The 18,730-nt window shown below is 38.0% G+C and overlaps 1 protein-coding gene across 1 annotated transcript in view; it reads left to right on the top strand.

Moving 5' to 3' along the window:
• Positions 1-18,730, top strand: part of KIAA1328 (KIAA1328 ortholog) — a 465,758-nt gene that overhangs the window by 405,751 nt on the left and 41,277 nt on the right. The window contains exon 9 of the mRNA XM_043976482.1: positions 4,765-4,873. Coding sequence (XP_043832417.1) covers positions 4,765-4,873 — 109 coding nt within the window. The remainder of the gene's footprint in view (positions 1-4,764; positions 4,874-18,730) is intronic.

The raw sequence follows: 18,730 nt of genomic DNA, 5'->3' as shown, positions 1-18,730 counted from the left end.
CATTATTTGTTCAGCAATTCCCTGTCTGATGATTGCACTATTTATTTCATAAGGTCATTTATAAGGCTTATGAGATATAGTATATTTACTTTATAACCATAAAGGACTATATAAATGTAAAATATTGTTATATTTTTATCAGAATACCTATACAGTCTTCTTCATTGGTGACCTTTTACACTCCATGATTTCAATTTTCACCTTTATTCAGTGTTCCCAAATTGACATGTCTACCCTTAACATCTTTTCAGAACTACAAGTCTATATTTCTAGTTGCCTGCTGGATATTTCTTTCTGGATATCCTGCTGACACCTTAAATATAACGTGTCTACAACTAAACTTAATCTTCCCTCCAAGTCTTCCCTTCACCAAAGTGTTTTTAATAGGAACACATAGGCTCAGTCTCTTATACTCATAACCTTGTTAGTCACCTTTGACTCTTTCCTGTCCCTCACCCCACCCAATTCACAGAAGACTTAGTGTCTGTTATGTGCAAAATGCATCCAGGCAGATGTCAAACTCTGTCATTTCTGTATCTGTGGTATCTCATGTATAAAGCCCCTTTTCTCCATTCAGACTGCAGGGTACCCTAGTTTAGGCCCTTATCTATTGTAATAGCCTCCTATCTGTTCTTATACTTCTGCCCAAATAATTTTCCCATGACATAGCTCATGTACTACAAAACCTTCTGTGAATCTATCAAATAACATATACACTCCTGACTCTGACATTTCAGGCCCTCAGAAAGCTGACTCTAATATAGATATCCAGCTTTATCTCATACTGCTCCCTTTCAAGTATTCTACCTTCCAGCCAAGTTGAACCCCCTTCCCTATTCTTGACCCGTTTGTTCCTATTTCCATACCTTGAATGTTTCCTCCATTTCTGTTTATTGAAGTTCATGCAAGGTCAAGCTCAGATGTTATCTATGCTACATTAGTTGCCAAATCTTGCTATTTCTTACTCTATAGCATCTCTCATTTTTATTCCTTTCTCACTATTCTTTTTTCCCCTTCAGTGAGGCAATTGGGGTTAAGTGACTTGCCCAGGGTCACACAGCTAGTAAGTGCTAAGTGTCTGAGGCCGGATTTGAACTCAGGTACTCCTGACTCCAGGGCCGGTGCTCTATCCACTGTACCACCTAGCTGCCCCTCTCACTACTCTTACAGTTTACCACCTTAGATCAGGTCTTCATCACTTCTCTTACCTAGGCTATTACAATGGCTTCCTTATTGGTCTCCCTGCCTCAAATCTCTCTCTATCCTATTCCATCTACCACACAGCTGCCAAAATGATTTTCCAGAAGTGCAGGTTACACCCTGTCACTCACCTACTCAGTAAATTCCAGTTGTTCCCTCTAAGGTTATGTCTAGAATAAAGTATAAATTCTACTCTTTGACTTTTAAAACTCTTCACAACCTCACTCCAAACTTCCTTTGAAGGTCCTATTAATCACTCTTCTGTTCAGCTAAATTGGCCATCCCAGTGCCTCTGTTCTGGCCATCCCCATGCCCAAAATGCATTCCTTAAGTCCTGTACCTCAAAGAACCCCATACTTGACTCTAGTACAATACATTCTATGTGAAAACTTTCCTAATATCTCTCAATTTCTAGTGCCCTCTCCAAATTGCTTTGTATTTCTTTATTCTCTGTGTGTATACACACACACACACACACACACACACACACACATATACATATGTAGTGCCTCGCAAATAGAAAATACTTGATCAAGTTAATTCTGCCATTCTTTTGAGTCTGGCTCAGAAATTTGTACATAGCAGAGTAAGCTACCTTGCTTCTATTTACTGGAAGTTAACCATTGATCAAAGTATAGAAATTTATATTTATCCCTACTAAATTGCATATTATTAAATTTGGCCCATCATTCTAACCTTCCACAAGTTTCTTTAAATTCAGACTATGTCATCCAACATTTTAAATATTCCTTCTGACTCTGCATCATCTTCAAATTTAACATTCATGTTATCTATGCCTTCATCCTACTCATGGGTAAAGATGTTAAATAACACTAGGCCAAGGGCAGATAACTGACCTGCACTAGAGATCCCTCCCCAAATCAACATCAATCCCATTAATCACCACTCTTTGGTTCCAGGCATACAACCAGTTCTAGTTCCACCCAACTATACTATCATCTTGATCAAATGCCTAATTTTTGTCCACAAAGATAAAATGAGATGCTTCAGCAAATGCTTTGCTGAAATCATGGTATCTTATTTCTTCAGAGTTCCCCTGATATCTCATTATGATTGTCTGTTCAAAAAATGTTAGTCTAGCCTGACCTGGCCTGAAACCATAATGGCTTTTTGTGATTACTGCTTCCTCTTTTAAATACTCATAAACCATCCTTTTGATAATATGTTCTAGAATATTTCAAGGAATCAAAATCAAGCCCACTACTCTGCAGCTGGCAGACATCACCTTTTTCTGGAAATTAGGTTTTTTACACTTGTCCAGTCCTTTGGTATCACTTCCATTTGCCATAATCTTTATTTTTTGTGTTTTTGTTTTTGTTTTTGTTTTTTTTGTGAGGCAATTGGGGTTAAGTGACTTGCCCAAGGTCACATAGCTAGTAAGTGTTAAGTGTCTGAGGTTGGATTTGAACTCAGGTCCTCCTGACTCCAGGGCTGGTGCTCTATCCACTGCACCACCTAGCTGCCCTGACATAATCTTTAAAAGATCACAGTAATTCACAATCACACTTAATTGTTCTCTTATTATCCTCATACATAGTTTATCTGAATCCAATTACTTGAACTCTCTTGGTTTCCATGACACCATGCTATCCTGCTTCTCAGCCTACTTTCATTCATTCATTCATTCAACAAGCATTTTATTAAGAGATACTATAGGCCAAACACCATGCTGGCCACTTGGGATACAAAAATGAAGCAGTCCCTGCCCTCAAGGAATTTATGTTCTACTGGGAGAATATAACATGTACATAGATAAATGTAAAATATATACAACATAAATACATAATAATTTTATGGGTGTAAAGGACTAACAAATTGGAGATTCAGGAAAGGGCTTATGTAGGAGGTGGCATTTGAGATGAGCCTGGAGTAAAATGAGGGTTTCCAAACTCTAGTAAACATTTATTAAGCACCTATTATGCACCAGGCACTGTGCGAGGTACTGAGGATATGATTAATAAAAAGAAGACAGTTCTCAAGGAGTTTACAAACTAATGGGAGGAGACAACACACAAAACAAGACAGGAAAGCTAGGACAGGTAAGGAGTGGGAAGAGATACCAGGGGATATCTTTTTCCATGGAATTATAACCAGATAGAGCAGTTTCTGACCTCTATAAAGGAAGACATTGGGAAGAGGTTGGTACTCTACTTTCTAACCCTCCAATCAGAGGGGAGAGGAGACTAAGGGAGGTGGTGTCAATCATGGAATGAATTAGCACCCAGGTGATGAGATTAAGAAGCTATGAGTTTATCCTAGGAGGGGCATCTTGTTCCACAGACTTGAAACCAGGCAGAGCAGCAAATGCAAAATGGAAATGGTTTAACTTCCAAAAGATTGAGATGGGATCTCATACAACAGCAAGTAGGCCAGTTTAACTAGAATATAGACTGGGAAGGATTTTAAATGCCAAACAGAAGAACTTTATCTAGTGACAAAATGGAAACCTATTGTCAGAGTGCAGAGGAAAAGCTGTTGGATTTGGATTCAGGATGTGGGTTTGAATCTTAGGTCAGCTATTTACTTACTCTGGACAAGTCTTTTCACCTCCTTCACTATCAGTTTTCTTGGTACCAATGAGGAGGCTGTACTGAGGTCATCCAGGAAGAGAGGCCAAATATATTGACAATTTTCTTGAAAGTGACAGAGATGGTCTTTCCCCCTTTCATGCCATTTTTCAACCCCTCAGCGTTTTACAGGAAGGAAAATAGAAGCAGGCATCAACACATTCAAAAACTGTTTCTGTCAAATGGATAGAGTTTATTAGAGGAAGGAGCATAAGCTACAAGGACCTCAAGAAATTGTATTAGTGTTTATGAACTTGCATCCAGTAAACCATGGCCATTCCCAAGATCACAGGATTACCAGGAGTTAACTTGCTGAGTTAATTCTCCCCCATAGTAGTTTGCAGAATGTATTATAGCACATTCCTTGGAACAAGAACTTGAAAATATCCTATTCAAGTGCCAAAAGATCCAGGAATACCCAAGCATCAGGACCACTTTGGCAATACTTTTTGTTCATTATACATTTTTTATTTGGAAGTACAAAATGTTGGACTTTTTTTTACTATCAACCTAATTCTTCTGGTGTTTTCTGGAGTGAAGCAAAGGTGTCATGATAATTAAAGGGGAAAAAAGAAATAAAAATCAAAATATACAAACTATTTGAGTAGATTCACAATAGACTCAAATCAGCAGAAATATGACAGACTGTCAGCTTTGGAAATCTCAGTAATAGGAAAGGGAAGGAGAAGTGGAAAAGCATTTGCTAAATGCCTACTCTGTGCCAGGCACTGTGCTAAATGCTTTGCAAGTATTGGGTGCACCCTTGTACAATCATACATTTTTCAAAGGTAAGGCTTAGTCATCTGCAGTGCTACCTGACAAACTGAAGCAACTTGCTGAAATTTCTCCTTACAATTGTATCAGCTCCTACCTTTGAGAGTCTAGGGATTTCTTCAATCACACACCATACCACATGTGCTATCCACAGCTTTCCTTTATTAAGTGCTGGAATGATTGCCTTTGTTCCTTTTTACAGGGGCAATGTCAGGAGCTAGAAAAGATGCAACCACATCTCCTATAATGTCAGTCAACCAAAAGGATTTTGTAACCACAGCCACGTCACCATTCCAACATGACACTGCCAGGTAAGCTGCTGGGGAGCCTTTGGTTTAACATTCCACAGATGCACCCATTACAACTCTCCAATTTGGGGGAAGCAGCAGAGTTCCTTCGGTGCTGTGCTGTAATGTGAGATGGATAATACAATCTCTAAAGTGCCCTATCTTTTGACATTTATAGTAAGCTTTAAATTGCTTATTAGAAGAAGAAAAGTAGAAATATGCCAAGTTAGAACATTTTATTTTTACTTAGATTTTCAAATGAATATATTTTATGCTTAAAGTCCTGCTATATTTAATAGACATGTAAATAATTGAAAGAGTTAGTGCTAACCCCTGTTAGGCCTTAAGTCCACTGGAAGGTTTTAATCACTTTGCTTTTTTTCCCAAGTTTTATCAAATGGAATTTCCCTAAAATGTATCACACAGATGTTATTTTATATTTAATGACAAGTAGCAAAATCACATTAAGTCAGCAGCTTTAATTATACTGTGTGCCTGCTCTAGAGGCTTCCCCATAATAGAAATATCACTTTTACTCTAGTAAAGGGAAGTGGGTTTGTTTTCACTGCCATAATGTTCACAATAACTTTGTCTCATTTTGGGATTATAGCTCCCAAGGCTGTGCGCATGTGTATGTGTGAATGTGTATACATGTACCATATTTGTTAATGAAAATTTTAAATCAATAAAAACCGTATCTCTTGTCTACATGACGACTTCTGGCAATAGAAGTTGAATTGGTTCTGGACCCAGGGATGATTGGCTCAGTTGCTGGAGGTGAATCAAAGGGAAAAGAGCACTTGACAAAGCTTGAAAGGTGGGAAAGCGTAATAAGTTTGCATCCCCTCCTTCTTCTCCCCACTAGAACATAGCTTGAACTAAAAGAACATTTAGATGTTCTCTCTTGTTCCCATAGGAGGCTGTGTTTTTTTTCTTATGTGGAAATGTATACTATATAATCATTGAGGCCATTGATAATTAGGATGGGTTTTAATATATTCCCCTGTAAAAGTGAAATTCATCTTTTGAAGGAGATTATTTTTTACTTAATGCCCTGATATTCAAAATTCTACATTGCAACAACAAAAGAACATTTAAAAACCAAATACTCTATTAAAAGAGCAACATTAGTCTCATTTAAAACAGCCACATCTGCAGATCCCACTGTGGAGGCTGAAATTCCTAGCTTGCCACCGGAGGCTCCTAGATGGTTATATATAAACAATGACACAAATTATATTATTGAAAGGGAATCTGTAAAAATAGAAGTGATTAGCTTGCACCAGCATTTCAGAAGTTTATTTATTGTATCAGGAATAGAAAATTCTTCCCATCTCATAATACATCTAAAAACATCTCTCCCCAATGAGAGACTCTTATTGAAACATGTGAATTTGACCAGGTTAAGTAGCCTTGCTATGCTTTTCCTTACTCATGGGCTTCTTTAATTGACAATGGTAAATGGACAAAGCTTTCTTTAGAGACCTGAAGCTGATCCTATCCTTCATCAGAAAAGCTGCTTGGGCAGCAGGTCCTTCCCAATTTATCATTGAATGCTTATAAGCTTAGACTGCAAGTTTAACTAACTAAATTAATCGATATTGAGAATTATAGCAGCTTTTGTACAGCAGTTAAGGGATTGTCAGCATGTTAGTGATACCAGAGACCTTTGAGGGGTTAATCACTTAATCAACCATATTTCTTGAGACAGAAACTTGTTATATAAAGTAACATATCTCTTAAGACACTACCTCTCACTGTCTATTTAATGCTGAGATAAATATCAGCCACAAAGGGGCTTAGTTTATGTTTACTTGAGGATGTTTGTGGTTTTGAGCATTTATATTCCTTGCATCTACTCAGACAAGTGTGGATTGTAAGCATTTTTTTTTTTATTTCTGAAAAAACCCCAAACAGTTACAATCTTTTACCCTTACAACATGAACACACTGCTTACTGATTATAAATAGGATTCTAAAGAAACACATTTAATTTATTCCATTGGTTTGGAGCATCTTAACATCTTAACCACCTATAGGGAGATATACTGTAGGCCAAGGTGCTTATAGCAATGTTAGACCGCAGAAAGAAAGGCCTAGAAGTTCAGGCTTTCATAATTGACCATGTATAATGCCACTGCCCATCATTTTATAACCTTTCTTGTTAGAGTGCTACCATTCTGTATCATAAGTTTGATGGTTTTGAATTAAATTCACATGTTGGTCTAAAATATTGTAGGGTAACGGATTTAGAATATTCTACACTCTGACTAACAGCTTGAGCTCCAAGAAAATTCATCCCATCTCTTCTAGAGAGATTGAACTTAGTTGGAAGGAAAGGGGAAAAAAAAAGAGAATCTGCAGTCTTTACACCAATTTTTTTTGCTATTGCAGACATAAATCAGACATTTAACACTTAATATGTTTTTGATGGTTACCTTTCTAACATGAAAAAGAAGATTAAAATGTTCTTGTAATTTAGATTTTGCATACTGAATACACCATATCAGCCCTACAGAATTTTATAAACCTATGTTAAAATTGTTTATAAACTTGTGTTTATTATCAGCTTTAAAAAGCAGGTTTCTTTATATGTTAATCCTTAACAGTTCAGATCAAATATAAAAACTTAAAATATTCTTAAGAAATGAGTGTTTGACTAAATAAAATAATATATAGCTTCCAAGATTTTCTCCTTAGAAGTGCACATTGGCATATTATGGATCCATTATACAAAATGCAGAGTTGAAAAAAGATCCAGAGCTATGAAAATCAGTTACTAAAGAGACACAAGTAGATGGTTTCCAGATCTCGGTATCAGATGTGTTTTAGTTATTTTCATTTCCAAGCATGGAGAATGCAAAGTGCATGATTTGTATAGAGAACTCTTTAGTTACTCACAAACTCTTGGGGGAAAGGAAAGGGGGGAAGCTTTTTATTTTTCATCCCAACAGACATTTTAAGGTACAAAGGAGAGTGGAAATATAGGCACTTCCCCCATACACACCTAAATTCCAAACATTTTTAAGACTTGAAAAAAAGAGTGGGGGCGGAGAGGAAGCTGATAGGAGACAAGTTTTCCTTTTTTCCCTGAAGAGAGCTAACGGCCAGAAAAGTCCAATATAGTTCCATATGCAGGTGATAAAACCAGACGTTGGCAAATTAATCTCTCTTATTCACCGTGTAGGTTGTTAATTGTTCTCTCTGCTGGCTGTCGATATAATGTGAAATTTTCATTCCCCATTCAAGATGGAAAAAGTTGTGGCTGAAAATGTTAACATTTGCATTTTTATTTGTTGATTTATTTAAAGGACAGCCTCTCTTACAGCAATCCATCACTCGGTGACACCCCAAATATGAATAATGTATTGTAGACTTGCGGTTACAATGTGTAATAAGTGCCAGAGACAGTAGAGGAATGTTAACTATGTTGCAAATGTAATATTTATCGACTCATAAAGTTTATTGCTTTCGAGGTTCAATAATACTGACCATAGGACATTAATATCACTTATCTTGATTTTAGTTGGGCACCTTTGTACGTAGAAATATCCCATCTATCTCATGCTTACAAAATAAATGTGAAATTTGCAGCACCAGTAAGTAAGGTATTATGGTGTTTCTGGATGAGAGTTGCAGTGTTCCATTCCCACCATTTCACTTCTTGGCCTCCAGCATTGATCAGACACCTCTAAGTTGTCCCAGACAGTAAGCACAGTAGTTGTCTCTGCACGGGAGGGTGGAATAGCTGAACTGTGTGAAGACATTTATTTCCACTTGGCTGGGACAGGCAATATTCCATTTCAGCTACAGAAAGGACTTGGGGGGGGGGGGTTCCTCTCTGTCACTCTGAACACCAGGTGGGTGGTTGAGATTAGAGCCCTGAGATTTGGCTCTTGATAGAAAGGTAAAGAAATCAGTTTTCTTGTATGGTGTCCATCCTGTGAGGGAGAGTCAAAGTTCACTCATTCTTGGGTGATCAGATTCCATTTAATCTTGTTGTCTCTGTACCACAGAGCACCACAGGGCACCCGGGACTCCAATTCTAACCCAAAGCTATAAAAGATGAGGTTGGAGCAGAGAGTCTGGCTTTCTCCAGAGCTGGGGGAAAGGTCTGATCCAACACACAAGTTGTTATTAATTAACCCCTTCATGCCTGCCAGTTAATGTGTCCATTAAAAACAATGAAGATCACACTGGGAATATCTGACTCTTAGCAAAAAAAGAAGTAATGTTAATTAGCAACTGTCAGCTGTAATTGTCATCTTCATTAAGATGCAGAATTATGTATTTCTTAGTTATAAATAACCTTTCTAATTGTACTTGATGTATGCCAGTTTAATCAAAAAGTACACTTGCAAACAGGCAGATATTTGCATTAATCTAGCATTGGATCTTCAAGGTTTTTTGATAGTCTTTTATTTCATATTTAACTCGGAGAAAAAAGATCTACTACAGTTGCATATCCTTTATGTATTAGTGACTTTTCTATTCAGCTATGTAGAACTGACAGGATTTTATATTAAAATTAGGTTAAATATCTTTTGAGATTGTTCAGTGTAATAGAAATCTTGTCAGTTTTTGAAGCAATTGGTAGGGTTTCCATCACTCAGTCTTTTGATAAGAAGTTGATTATTGTTCCAGACTGATAAAACTGAACATAAGGCATATAGCCATCAGACTAAAATGTCTAAGCCCTTAGAGTGAAAGTCTCCTCTTTCCTGAGCTCCAAAGCCAATTTGTGTTCTTGTCCTTTCTTTGCAAAGTCATTGTTCTCTTTTGTGAGTAGTAAGGGAAGAATGTTAGTATTCTTACAAAACCATTCTTGCAACTGTATGTTGGTGAATTTCTGCTTGTGAGATTCTACCAGTGTTGGGGACCATTTTCAGGGGAAATAGTGTTCTACCTACTGACTTTTGCAGGAGAGGTGAATTCTTCCCAACATCCTTTGAAATTATGGTTTGTTGTTTTGTTTGTACTGTGCTTTAAAGGAGTTTATTAGTTCTTTGCTATTTTCCCCCCTTAGAGGTGGGGGCAAGAAACACAAAATCCCCCCAAAGCTCTTTGGGTCTTTTTAGGAAAATTGCTTTTGCTGAATTTTTTACAGTCAGACACACACTCACACAAATGGGGACTAATCACAACACATGATCTGCCACTTGAAGGTGGATTATCAGATCCCTTATGACTAGTATTTAGGGTTCCAGGAGTTGTAATAGGAGTGAGGGAAAATTTTATAGTGCACATAATGTATAACTGTCCCCAACCAGTGCCGAGAAGACAGGGTACAGAGTTTCTTCCTTACTGACACCTCCATTGCTATTGTTTTAAGATGCTTGGCTTTACTTTTGTTTTAAAGGATTTGACATGAAGATTCAGTATGCCTCCAGCACAAGTTGTAATCTTAAAAGTGTTAGACACATGACTGTGTGAGTGTTGTTGCATCAGTTTCTGTTAATACCCTGTTAGAGTATAAACCAAGGCTGGAGTGTATATGCACTTTGGGCAGTGTCTGGTTTCTCACATAGATATACTTCTGACAATTTGGAAAGCAGACAAGGGTGGGAATCATGCTAAGTTGCTCTCCTAAAAATAACATAAATATATAATATCTGAGGCAAAAAATATTCTATTTGGGAGTTTCTGCTGTCCAAACAGCCTGAAGTTTTTGGAATATTTATCAGGATTTTCAGAATCTGAGTAGAAAATGTGCAGATAATAATAATAGTTTAAATAATAACCACAAGAATTATTCTTGGTAATTATATTATTGATGATAAGTATTATTATATAATTTATAGAATGTTTTATAGTTTATCAAGCATTTCCGATGCCATATAACAACCCTATGAGGTAGACAGAATTGATGTTTATTACTCATTTTTCTCAAAGAACTCAGAGAAATTCATTTACCCACTTTAACTCAACTAGTAAGTTGCAGTCAGGACTGAAACTCAAGTTTTCTGATTCCAAGGAAAATCTCATTTTGATAACCTATGCTGATGGGCTGAGTACTTATCTAAGCTAGATATTTGGGATCTAAGATAGAAACCTTCCAGACTCCTGAGATTTGTTTTTCACTTATATCAAACTCAGTATATAGACTTAAGACTAGATCTCCTCAGGTGTTTGACTGGAGAAATTAGAATGGGACTCAAGAAAAATAAAATCACAATTAAAATTAAGAGAGAAGGAGGATTTTTTCTACTGGAGTAAAGAGAGAAAGAATGTTGAAGACACCAGAGACTGTTTTGTTGTGATTTCTATTCCTAACATGTAGCATTGTACTTAATGAAATCTGTAGTCTGACTCTTCTTTTATGTCTTTTGGTTACTTTTATTTCAGACTTCTTGATAGTTTTGAAAATCAGCTTATAACTTGCCTCTTAAACACAAGAGTATATGTTTCCAAGCATTGTTTTTCAAAATGGCTCCCTAGAACCTTGTGTATTGAACAACAAGCTGCCATTTTCACTCTATCTGCCCCAAACATGATTGTTTACTTATTTCTTAGCAGCAGAATAAGGCCTATCAAGATTTTTCTTTTTGAATCAAAGCTTGATTGCAGGAATGAAATGAAGATTCAAAGAATGTATAAGACACTTCATAAAATGTTGTTGAATGTAAAGTAAAAATACAAGTATATCTCCTTCTTTAGTCATAGATAAAGCTGAAAGCCACCTTTAAAATCATCGACTCTGATTTTTATTTTACAGATGGGGAAAATAAGGCACAAAGTACCACAGCCAGATTTATACCCAGATACGTATTAGATTCTCTAATTCTAAATCCAATGTAGTCTCTAATACATCATGCTGCCAATCAATGGCATAAGCTACAAGGGCTCTTTGAACCCCAACTCTACAATCCATCCAAGAGCACCCTCCTTTTGGGAGCTCAAAGCATATCACAGGCACCATTTAAATAGTTTTTATCATCTATTTTATAGAGATAAATATATAAATGACTTTTCAAATAGCTTTTACAAATCATTAAGGCTGTAGAAGTTTAAGCCCAAATAATCTGTGTGGTTGTTTTTCTTTAATATTATTACTGTATCATATAATAATAATTACTAATATAATAATTTAATACCATTATTATTGTATCATAATATCACTAATACTTCTTTCCAACATTTAAACCTTCCTTTATGTTTCCCTATTTTATTATGTGTTTTATTGTTTCATTTGGGAGGGGGGGGGGCAGTGGATGTTAAGCCTGGAAGAAATATCCTCCCAAATTAGGATTCCCAAGAAATTTTAAAAGCTAGACAAAGAGAGAACAAAGTAGAGAAACACATATTTCAGTGATGTTCCTACCAATCCAATTCCTACATTTCATTAGTCGTGACACTTAAGGCTTTTCCTTTCAATATACAATGCCTAATTTTGGTTAGAGCCTGAGTATAGAGACCAGTACTCATTTTAATAATTAGCACCAATCAAAGTAAATCCTCATAATTTACTCTCTAGGGAAGGCAGAAGGCCAATCTAAATTGGTGAGAAATATTTCTCATCTTTAAAAAGAAATGTAATAAATCCATCAAATATTTACCGAATGTCCACTGTGTAGTGAGATTAGCCTTAGCAAGGATAAAAGCCACCTCTTCATGTGAGATAAGGTGAAGGAGATGGTGGGAGAAGTCATCTGGGTGACATGAAATAAGGAGGGGGGAAGAAGAGGAAGCTCTTAGTGAATGCCTTAGTGAATTTTCCAGTGAAATATGAGGCAAAATTATCAGCTGAGAAGGGGAGCCATGGGAAGTTTGAGGAGGGCTGAGAAGACTTAGAAAAGCCACTGTGGTCATTGAGAGTGAATTGATTTAGGGAAGCATAAAAGTATTGCTTTGCCACCGTGAGGACCCAGATTTTACCCTTGCTACCATGAGGACCCAGATTATATCTATCTATCTATCTAAATTTGTAGTGTACCCAGTAAGCATAGATTCTTGATTTTCTACAGCTTTGTTCAGCAACATGAATAGAAATAAAGGTAGTAGATGGAGGAAATGATACAAGCCTGGGGTTTAAAGAAGCAAATCAGCAAGAAGATAAGGAGAAGGGGCTTGAAAAAAGAAGATAGTGTAGACTATGTTAGGATCTAATTGACGGTTGGGATTGTTTTTACCTTTCCTTTATAGCCCTGGCATTTAGTAAACACTTAATAAATATTTGTTGACTAAGAGAATATAAACTCCTTGAGAGGTCGGATTGTTTTATTCTTTTAATTTGTTTCTCTAGCACCTAACTTGGTCCCTGGCACATGAGATGCCTAATATTGGATGCCTGTTAATTGAGTGTGAGCTTCTTTCAAAGGAATACTGTAATGATAGTATCAGATGTTTTGTAAAATCTAGTAAACTGTAATTAAAGTATTCCCTTGATCTATAAGTTTAGTAACCTCAAAAAAGGAAATAAGGTAAGTCTGTTATAACCTGTTCTTGCTGGCTCTTTGTAATTGCTGCTTCCTTTTCTAGGTGTGCACCACCTTTCCTTTTAATAATATGGATGTCAAAAGGTAGTCAACAAATTTATACAGAATTTAGTGGCTGAGTAGTGCTATAAATGAGCTTTGTCAATGCCAAGAAGGGAACTTTTCCAGTGACCTGAGATTTCACCAAGGAGGAAGGGCATCTTGAAAGAGGAACATTATTCTAACATGTTGAGAGGGCATTTTCGTTTAAGTGAATGTATGGTGAGGTGTAAATGGGCAATGCCCATTTGAAGGACAGTGATTAAACTCCTCATGATAGAGAAGGAGGATTTTTTCTACTGGAGTAAAGAGAGAAAGAATGTTGAAGAGCTGGGTTGGGACCAAAGTGTAGAGTAATACTGAAAGAATTAGAATTTCATTCTGTACACAGTAAGGCACTGTTGAAGGTTTCTGGGCAGTATAGTGATAAGATATTTTGGGACAATTAGTCTATAGTACATAGGAAAGAAAAAGAATTAGAGATTTTGTTCAAGTTCTTATGCTACTATTAGGATCTATGTAAATTACATTACCTTTCTGGGCCTCAGTTTCTTCACTTGTGAAATGAGGGCTTTGAACTAGCCAATCTCAAAGGTCCTTTCTACCTCTGACTCCTATGATCCTATGATAAAATGGATTGGAGATGGGGAGAGACTAGAGAGAAAGGGCTATCTGCAGCTGGTGGGATGACAAACCCACTGATGCTGTCAAACTGGTGATTAAGGGTATGTTACCATCAAAGATGCTCTGTATAGAATCAGTAGCACCAAGAGCAATTGTCTGAACATAATTCCTGTGTCTGATGAAAAGATCCTGCTTTTACTTAAGCTCTGATGTTAGGATCATATTTTAATTCTTACTGTTAAGACCCATTAACATATTTATCTATTCCTTTTGTGCACGTGAGTTGTTAGGATGTATGTGAATAAGTAAAGAAAATAGAAATGAATGGTATGATAGACTAAAACAATAAGTATGTAACATGAGCTCTAGTAACTAGTGCAGATCTTAGAGAAGCCTGTACTAGTTGTTAGGGTTCCTTTCCCCCTTTAGGAGACTTTGAAGAGTTAGTCTCACCACAAGGAAGCATATGCTTAAGAAAATACACACTCTTGCAACCCCTTGTGTTTACCAGTCAGACAGAAACTTATTGCAGGTTCATTCCTTTATTTCTTAAAAATCCTTTCAGAGGACTAAAGTTGGTAGATAATGGAAAACTTTTGTCTTTTATTGGTTTAAACAGTTATTTAACTTCAGGTTTTGGTTATAGTCCACATTGACTTGAATATCTTATTTCCTTGGCAACTCTGAATTAGATGATATCTTCCATTCGTATATTCTCTATGGGTTTGAACTCTTTTCTTGTTCTTGTTCAGCCATGTCTGACTCTTCATGACACTATGGGACTTCTATCCTCTACTATCTCTCAAAGTCTGTCCACATCCATGTTTGGGGCTTCCATGACGCTATCTATCCATCTTATCCTCTGCTGTCCCTTTTCTTTTGCCTTCAATCTTTCCCAACATTAGCCTCTTTTCCAATGAGTCCTGTCTTCTCATTATGTGGCCAGAGTATTTCAGTTTCAGTTTCAGTATTTGAACTTCTAGAGCTCAGATTTCAGGACCATCAGTTTTGAGGCTCCCTGTTTCTTTGGTCACTGAATTTCAAACTGGTCAGATCCTTAGAATAGAGTCATCTCACTGAAAAAGACCTTGCCAGTAGTCTTACACAGGTTAGCACCCTCAGAGCAGTTTAGATGACATTTGTCTCTGACAAAACCGATTTAGAATATCACAGGATTTAGATCTTGTGAGAAAGTCTTTCAAGCTCATCTAGACCAGCATCATCATTTGATAGCTACAAAAACTGAGTCTTAGAGTGGTGAAGTAGCTTGACCATAATTACATGGAGGGGAAGTAAGTGGCAGAGCTGGAGTTCAAACATGGGTATTCTTCAAATGGTATTGATGCCAGTTCTTCAGCATCTTAAGGTGTTTTCTCTATTCTTCCTAAATATAGAAAGAAAGGGATTATAACCATCTGCTGGATAATAAAGTTTATCTTGAGATTTAACATGCTCTTCAGACATCTGTTTTCTCAGGTGACTAAAAGCTGCACCTGCACATTTAAGTTGATGTCAGATTTCTTCCTCATTGTCAACCTTTTGTGAAGATAAATGAAAATATTTCATATTCTTTAGACTGGTGTGACCCTTTCCTCCCTCTACAAGGGCACCTCATACATCTGGAAAATTTTATGAGTGAGTACCAGCCTTTCTCAACTCTTCTCTCTTTTTACTTCACGTGGTGTACTACAGCACTCCAAGAAATCTGAAATGGCAAAGGTTGGGAAACTTTGCTCTAGAGTTTCACCATCGATCAGAATTTTTGAAACTGCTTGACTGATTATTGTAAGCTTATTGATTATGATTTCTAAATGGTGGCAAGCTTAAACCCACCAGCATTCCAAAAAGAACTTTTGGCAGACAGAAGGAAGTGGTTCAGGATGGCTTGTAGAGAAATCTTTCCTTTTTTAATTATTTATGTTTATTAATTAAAGAGTCAGCAAAAATATTCTAAAGAAATCTTTCTTATAACAGTGGGTAACAAGGCAAGACTATTATGATTTCTTCAGTTGAATATGTTTACTTTATTTAAAAATTGAAACATTTACAGCATCCTTGAAATCATCTGGTATTTCTGTGCTATTTCAAGTACCAATAATAAGGCTTCGAGCTATGGTTCGAATTTTCCTTTACGCACTATGACCATTTCAGTAGAACTTTCATTAGTTCATGATTCCTTCTGTTTTTATCTGCTTGAAGATTTCTTTCTGAGTTGACACCACTGATTGCTGTCTGGAAAGAATTGGTGACAGTAGATCTCAGTTCATGAAGCATCTTCACAACTCTCATTCTGGTATATTTTGATTCTTCTCATTCAATATAAATATTCATGGGGGCAGCTAGGTGGTACAGTGGATAAAGCACTGGCCCTGGATTCAGGAGGATCTGAGTTCAAATCTTGCCTCAGACACTTGACACTTACTAGCTGTGTGACCCTGAGTAAATCACTTAACCCTCATTGCCCCGCCCCCCCCAAAAAAACCCTAAAAAATAAACAAACGAATGAATGAATGAATGAACAATTAACAATAGCCATCATCCACCCTATATATATATATATTTTATATATATTAGAATATATATATATATATGTATATTAGAATAAGATAGCCATTTATTTAGAGGAAGGGGAAGGGGAGGGAAGGGAAACCATGAAAGAAATCCTTGGATTTCTCATGGGGAAAAAGGCATGGCACAGAGAGTGGCTCTGAGATACCAATCTCCTCGAGCAGGAGACAGGCAGGTACTTTTATAGAGGACTGATGGGGGTGACCATCTGACTGTGGAGAGTTCCCTTAGTGAGGGAGGACCATCTCCCACTGGTGGTTGCTGGGGGGATTGGGTGAGGGGTGGCTTCAGATCTCTCAAGCCATCTCCCTCCTCAGGACACAAAGGAAGCAGCCACACCCAAACTTATCACCCCTAGGTTGAAGGAGACTAGAATGAAGGGTGGGGGTCCAGAGCTAGCTCAGTTCAATCTGGTTCCACTTATCTCTCTAGGCGTGTCTGTCCTCTGGTTTAGTTTCTCAAGGAGAAGGTTCTTTGATGTGCCCCAGAGAACTTCTGGGGTGCCCTGGACCCATAACATTCCCCACTTCTCTATATATAAGGAAAGGGGAAAAAGATTCTTCTGAAACTGCTTCATGCTAAGTGGGTGTCGAAGAAATCACAGTGCAGGGGAGGTGGAGGGGAGAAATGGAGAAGGCCTGGTCCCGAGTGTGAGGAGCTGTGAGGTCCCAAGGGTGAGCAGAGACAACATAGGCACAGTGGGTATCTGCCATGAATCCTTGAACCTAGATGGAACAGACTTAATTTTAAAAGAAACCAGGGCAAAAAAATTAAAAAAGGGTTTATCAGATAAGGAGTAAAAAGTGTTGCAGCTTTTTTCCCCAGTGGAAGCTAGAAAGGCTAAATGCAAAACAGGGCGAGGCCTGCCTTATGAATTAAGTAATCAGATCAAAGCTTAGTTCTGTGAAAGGCTGTGGCCAGAGTATTTAAATTTCCCTAATCCCCACGATTTTGTGCCTCGATTGAATGCTAGGACCTGAAGGAGAGAGTAAAACAGAGGTTGCAGCTGAGTCATCCCTAGACTTGCCTCCTACCTCCAGCTTGGCCAAGGGCTTGGCCCTGGAGATGTCAGTGACAAGGGGCTGCACTGGGGGACAAAGAGGTAGGAGAGCTGGCCTCACCTTTGTGGGGTGTCCCCACTCCTGTGTCCCAGTTTACTGCAGCTGCCAGAATCTCGGCCACCTGGAGATCTGCTGGTAGCAGACATGATGGCTGCTGCTATTAGCGAGGCTTGGTCTATGGAGTGGGCACGAGCCATCTTTTCTCTCTCTTTGGCTACCGCAAGGTTCCTGTTATCAAAAATCTTAAAAGCAATATCAAGGAGTTGTGAGGATGGGGTCTGGGGACCCCAGTCTAACTTCTGGAGTTCTCTCCTAATGTCAGGAGCAGATTGGCTGATAAAATTAATATTGAGGACAGTTATTCCTACATCTCTTTCTGGGTCTAGGTTGGTATATTTCTTCAGAGAGTCCATGAGGTGACTCATGAAAAGAGCTGGGTTTTCCTCAGGCCCCTGTGTGATCTCCTTCACCTTCTCATAATTGACTTGTTTCTTAACCCCCTTTCTCATTCCCTCAACCAGACAAGTGACCATGTGGTTTCTATGAGCCCTGTCTTCCCTGTTATGATAGTCCCATCTTGGGTCTACAGCTGGAACAGCTGTAGTTCCAGGAACCCCAGCCCAATTTCCAACCTGTGAGTATTCATCCCCGACTTGTACCACCAGGTCCCAAATCTGTTTTTTCTCATGAGGGGGTACAACAGCTGGCGAGAATAATTTGCAAATCGGTCCAGGAAAGGTCGAACTGCACTATCACAGACTTAAAGCCATCTATGAACTTTGTGAGGTTCTCTGAGTAACACCCCAATTTCTCTTTAATCTGAGATAAACTGCTTATGGAAAAAGGACGATGCATTAATGTTGTACTCTTCCCAATGGGAAATTCCCTTAATGGAAGCAGGAAAACAGTGGAAGACACTGGTAGGGACCTGGGTGAAGCCGGTTGGGAAGGTGGCTTGGGTGGAGGAGGAGCCAGAGGATTGGGAGGAGGACCCAGATTAGTCTGTAAAGTGGATTGGGGAGGGGTAAGGGAGACTGGGGGACTGGGTGTAGGTGCCTGCAGATTAGGTAAAGCAGATGGGAGCGGCTGCTGAATGGAAAAAATAGGAGAACAGAGAACATATTGGAACTCCCCCAGATTGTGACAGGGGTAAAG

Source organism: Dromiciops gliroides, chromosome 1, assembly GCF_019393635.1.
Source record: "Dromiciops gliroides isolate mDroGli1 chromosome 1, mDroGli1.pri, whole genome shotgun sequence".
NCBI lineage: Eukaryota > Metazoa > Chordata > Mammalia > Microbiotheria > Microbiotheriidae > Dromiciops > Dromiciops gliroides.
Note: the sequence above shows the minus strand (reverse complement) of the source record. Positions and strands in the feature narration are given on the sequence as shown.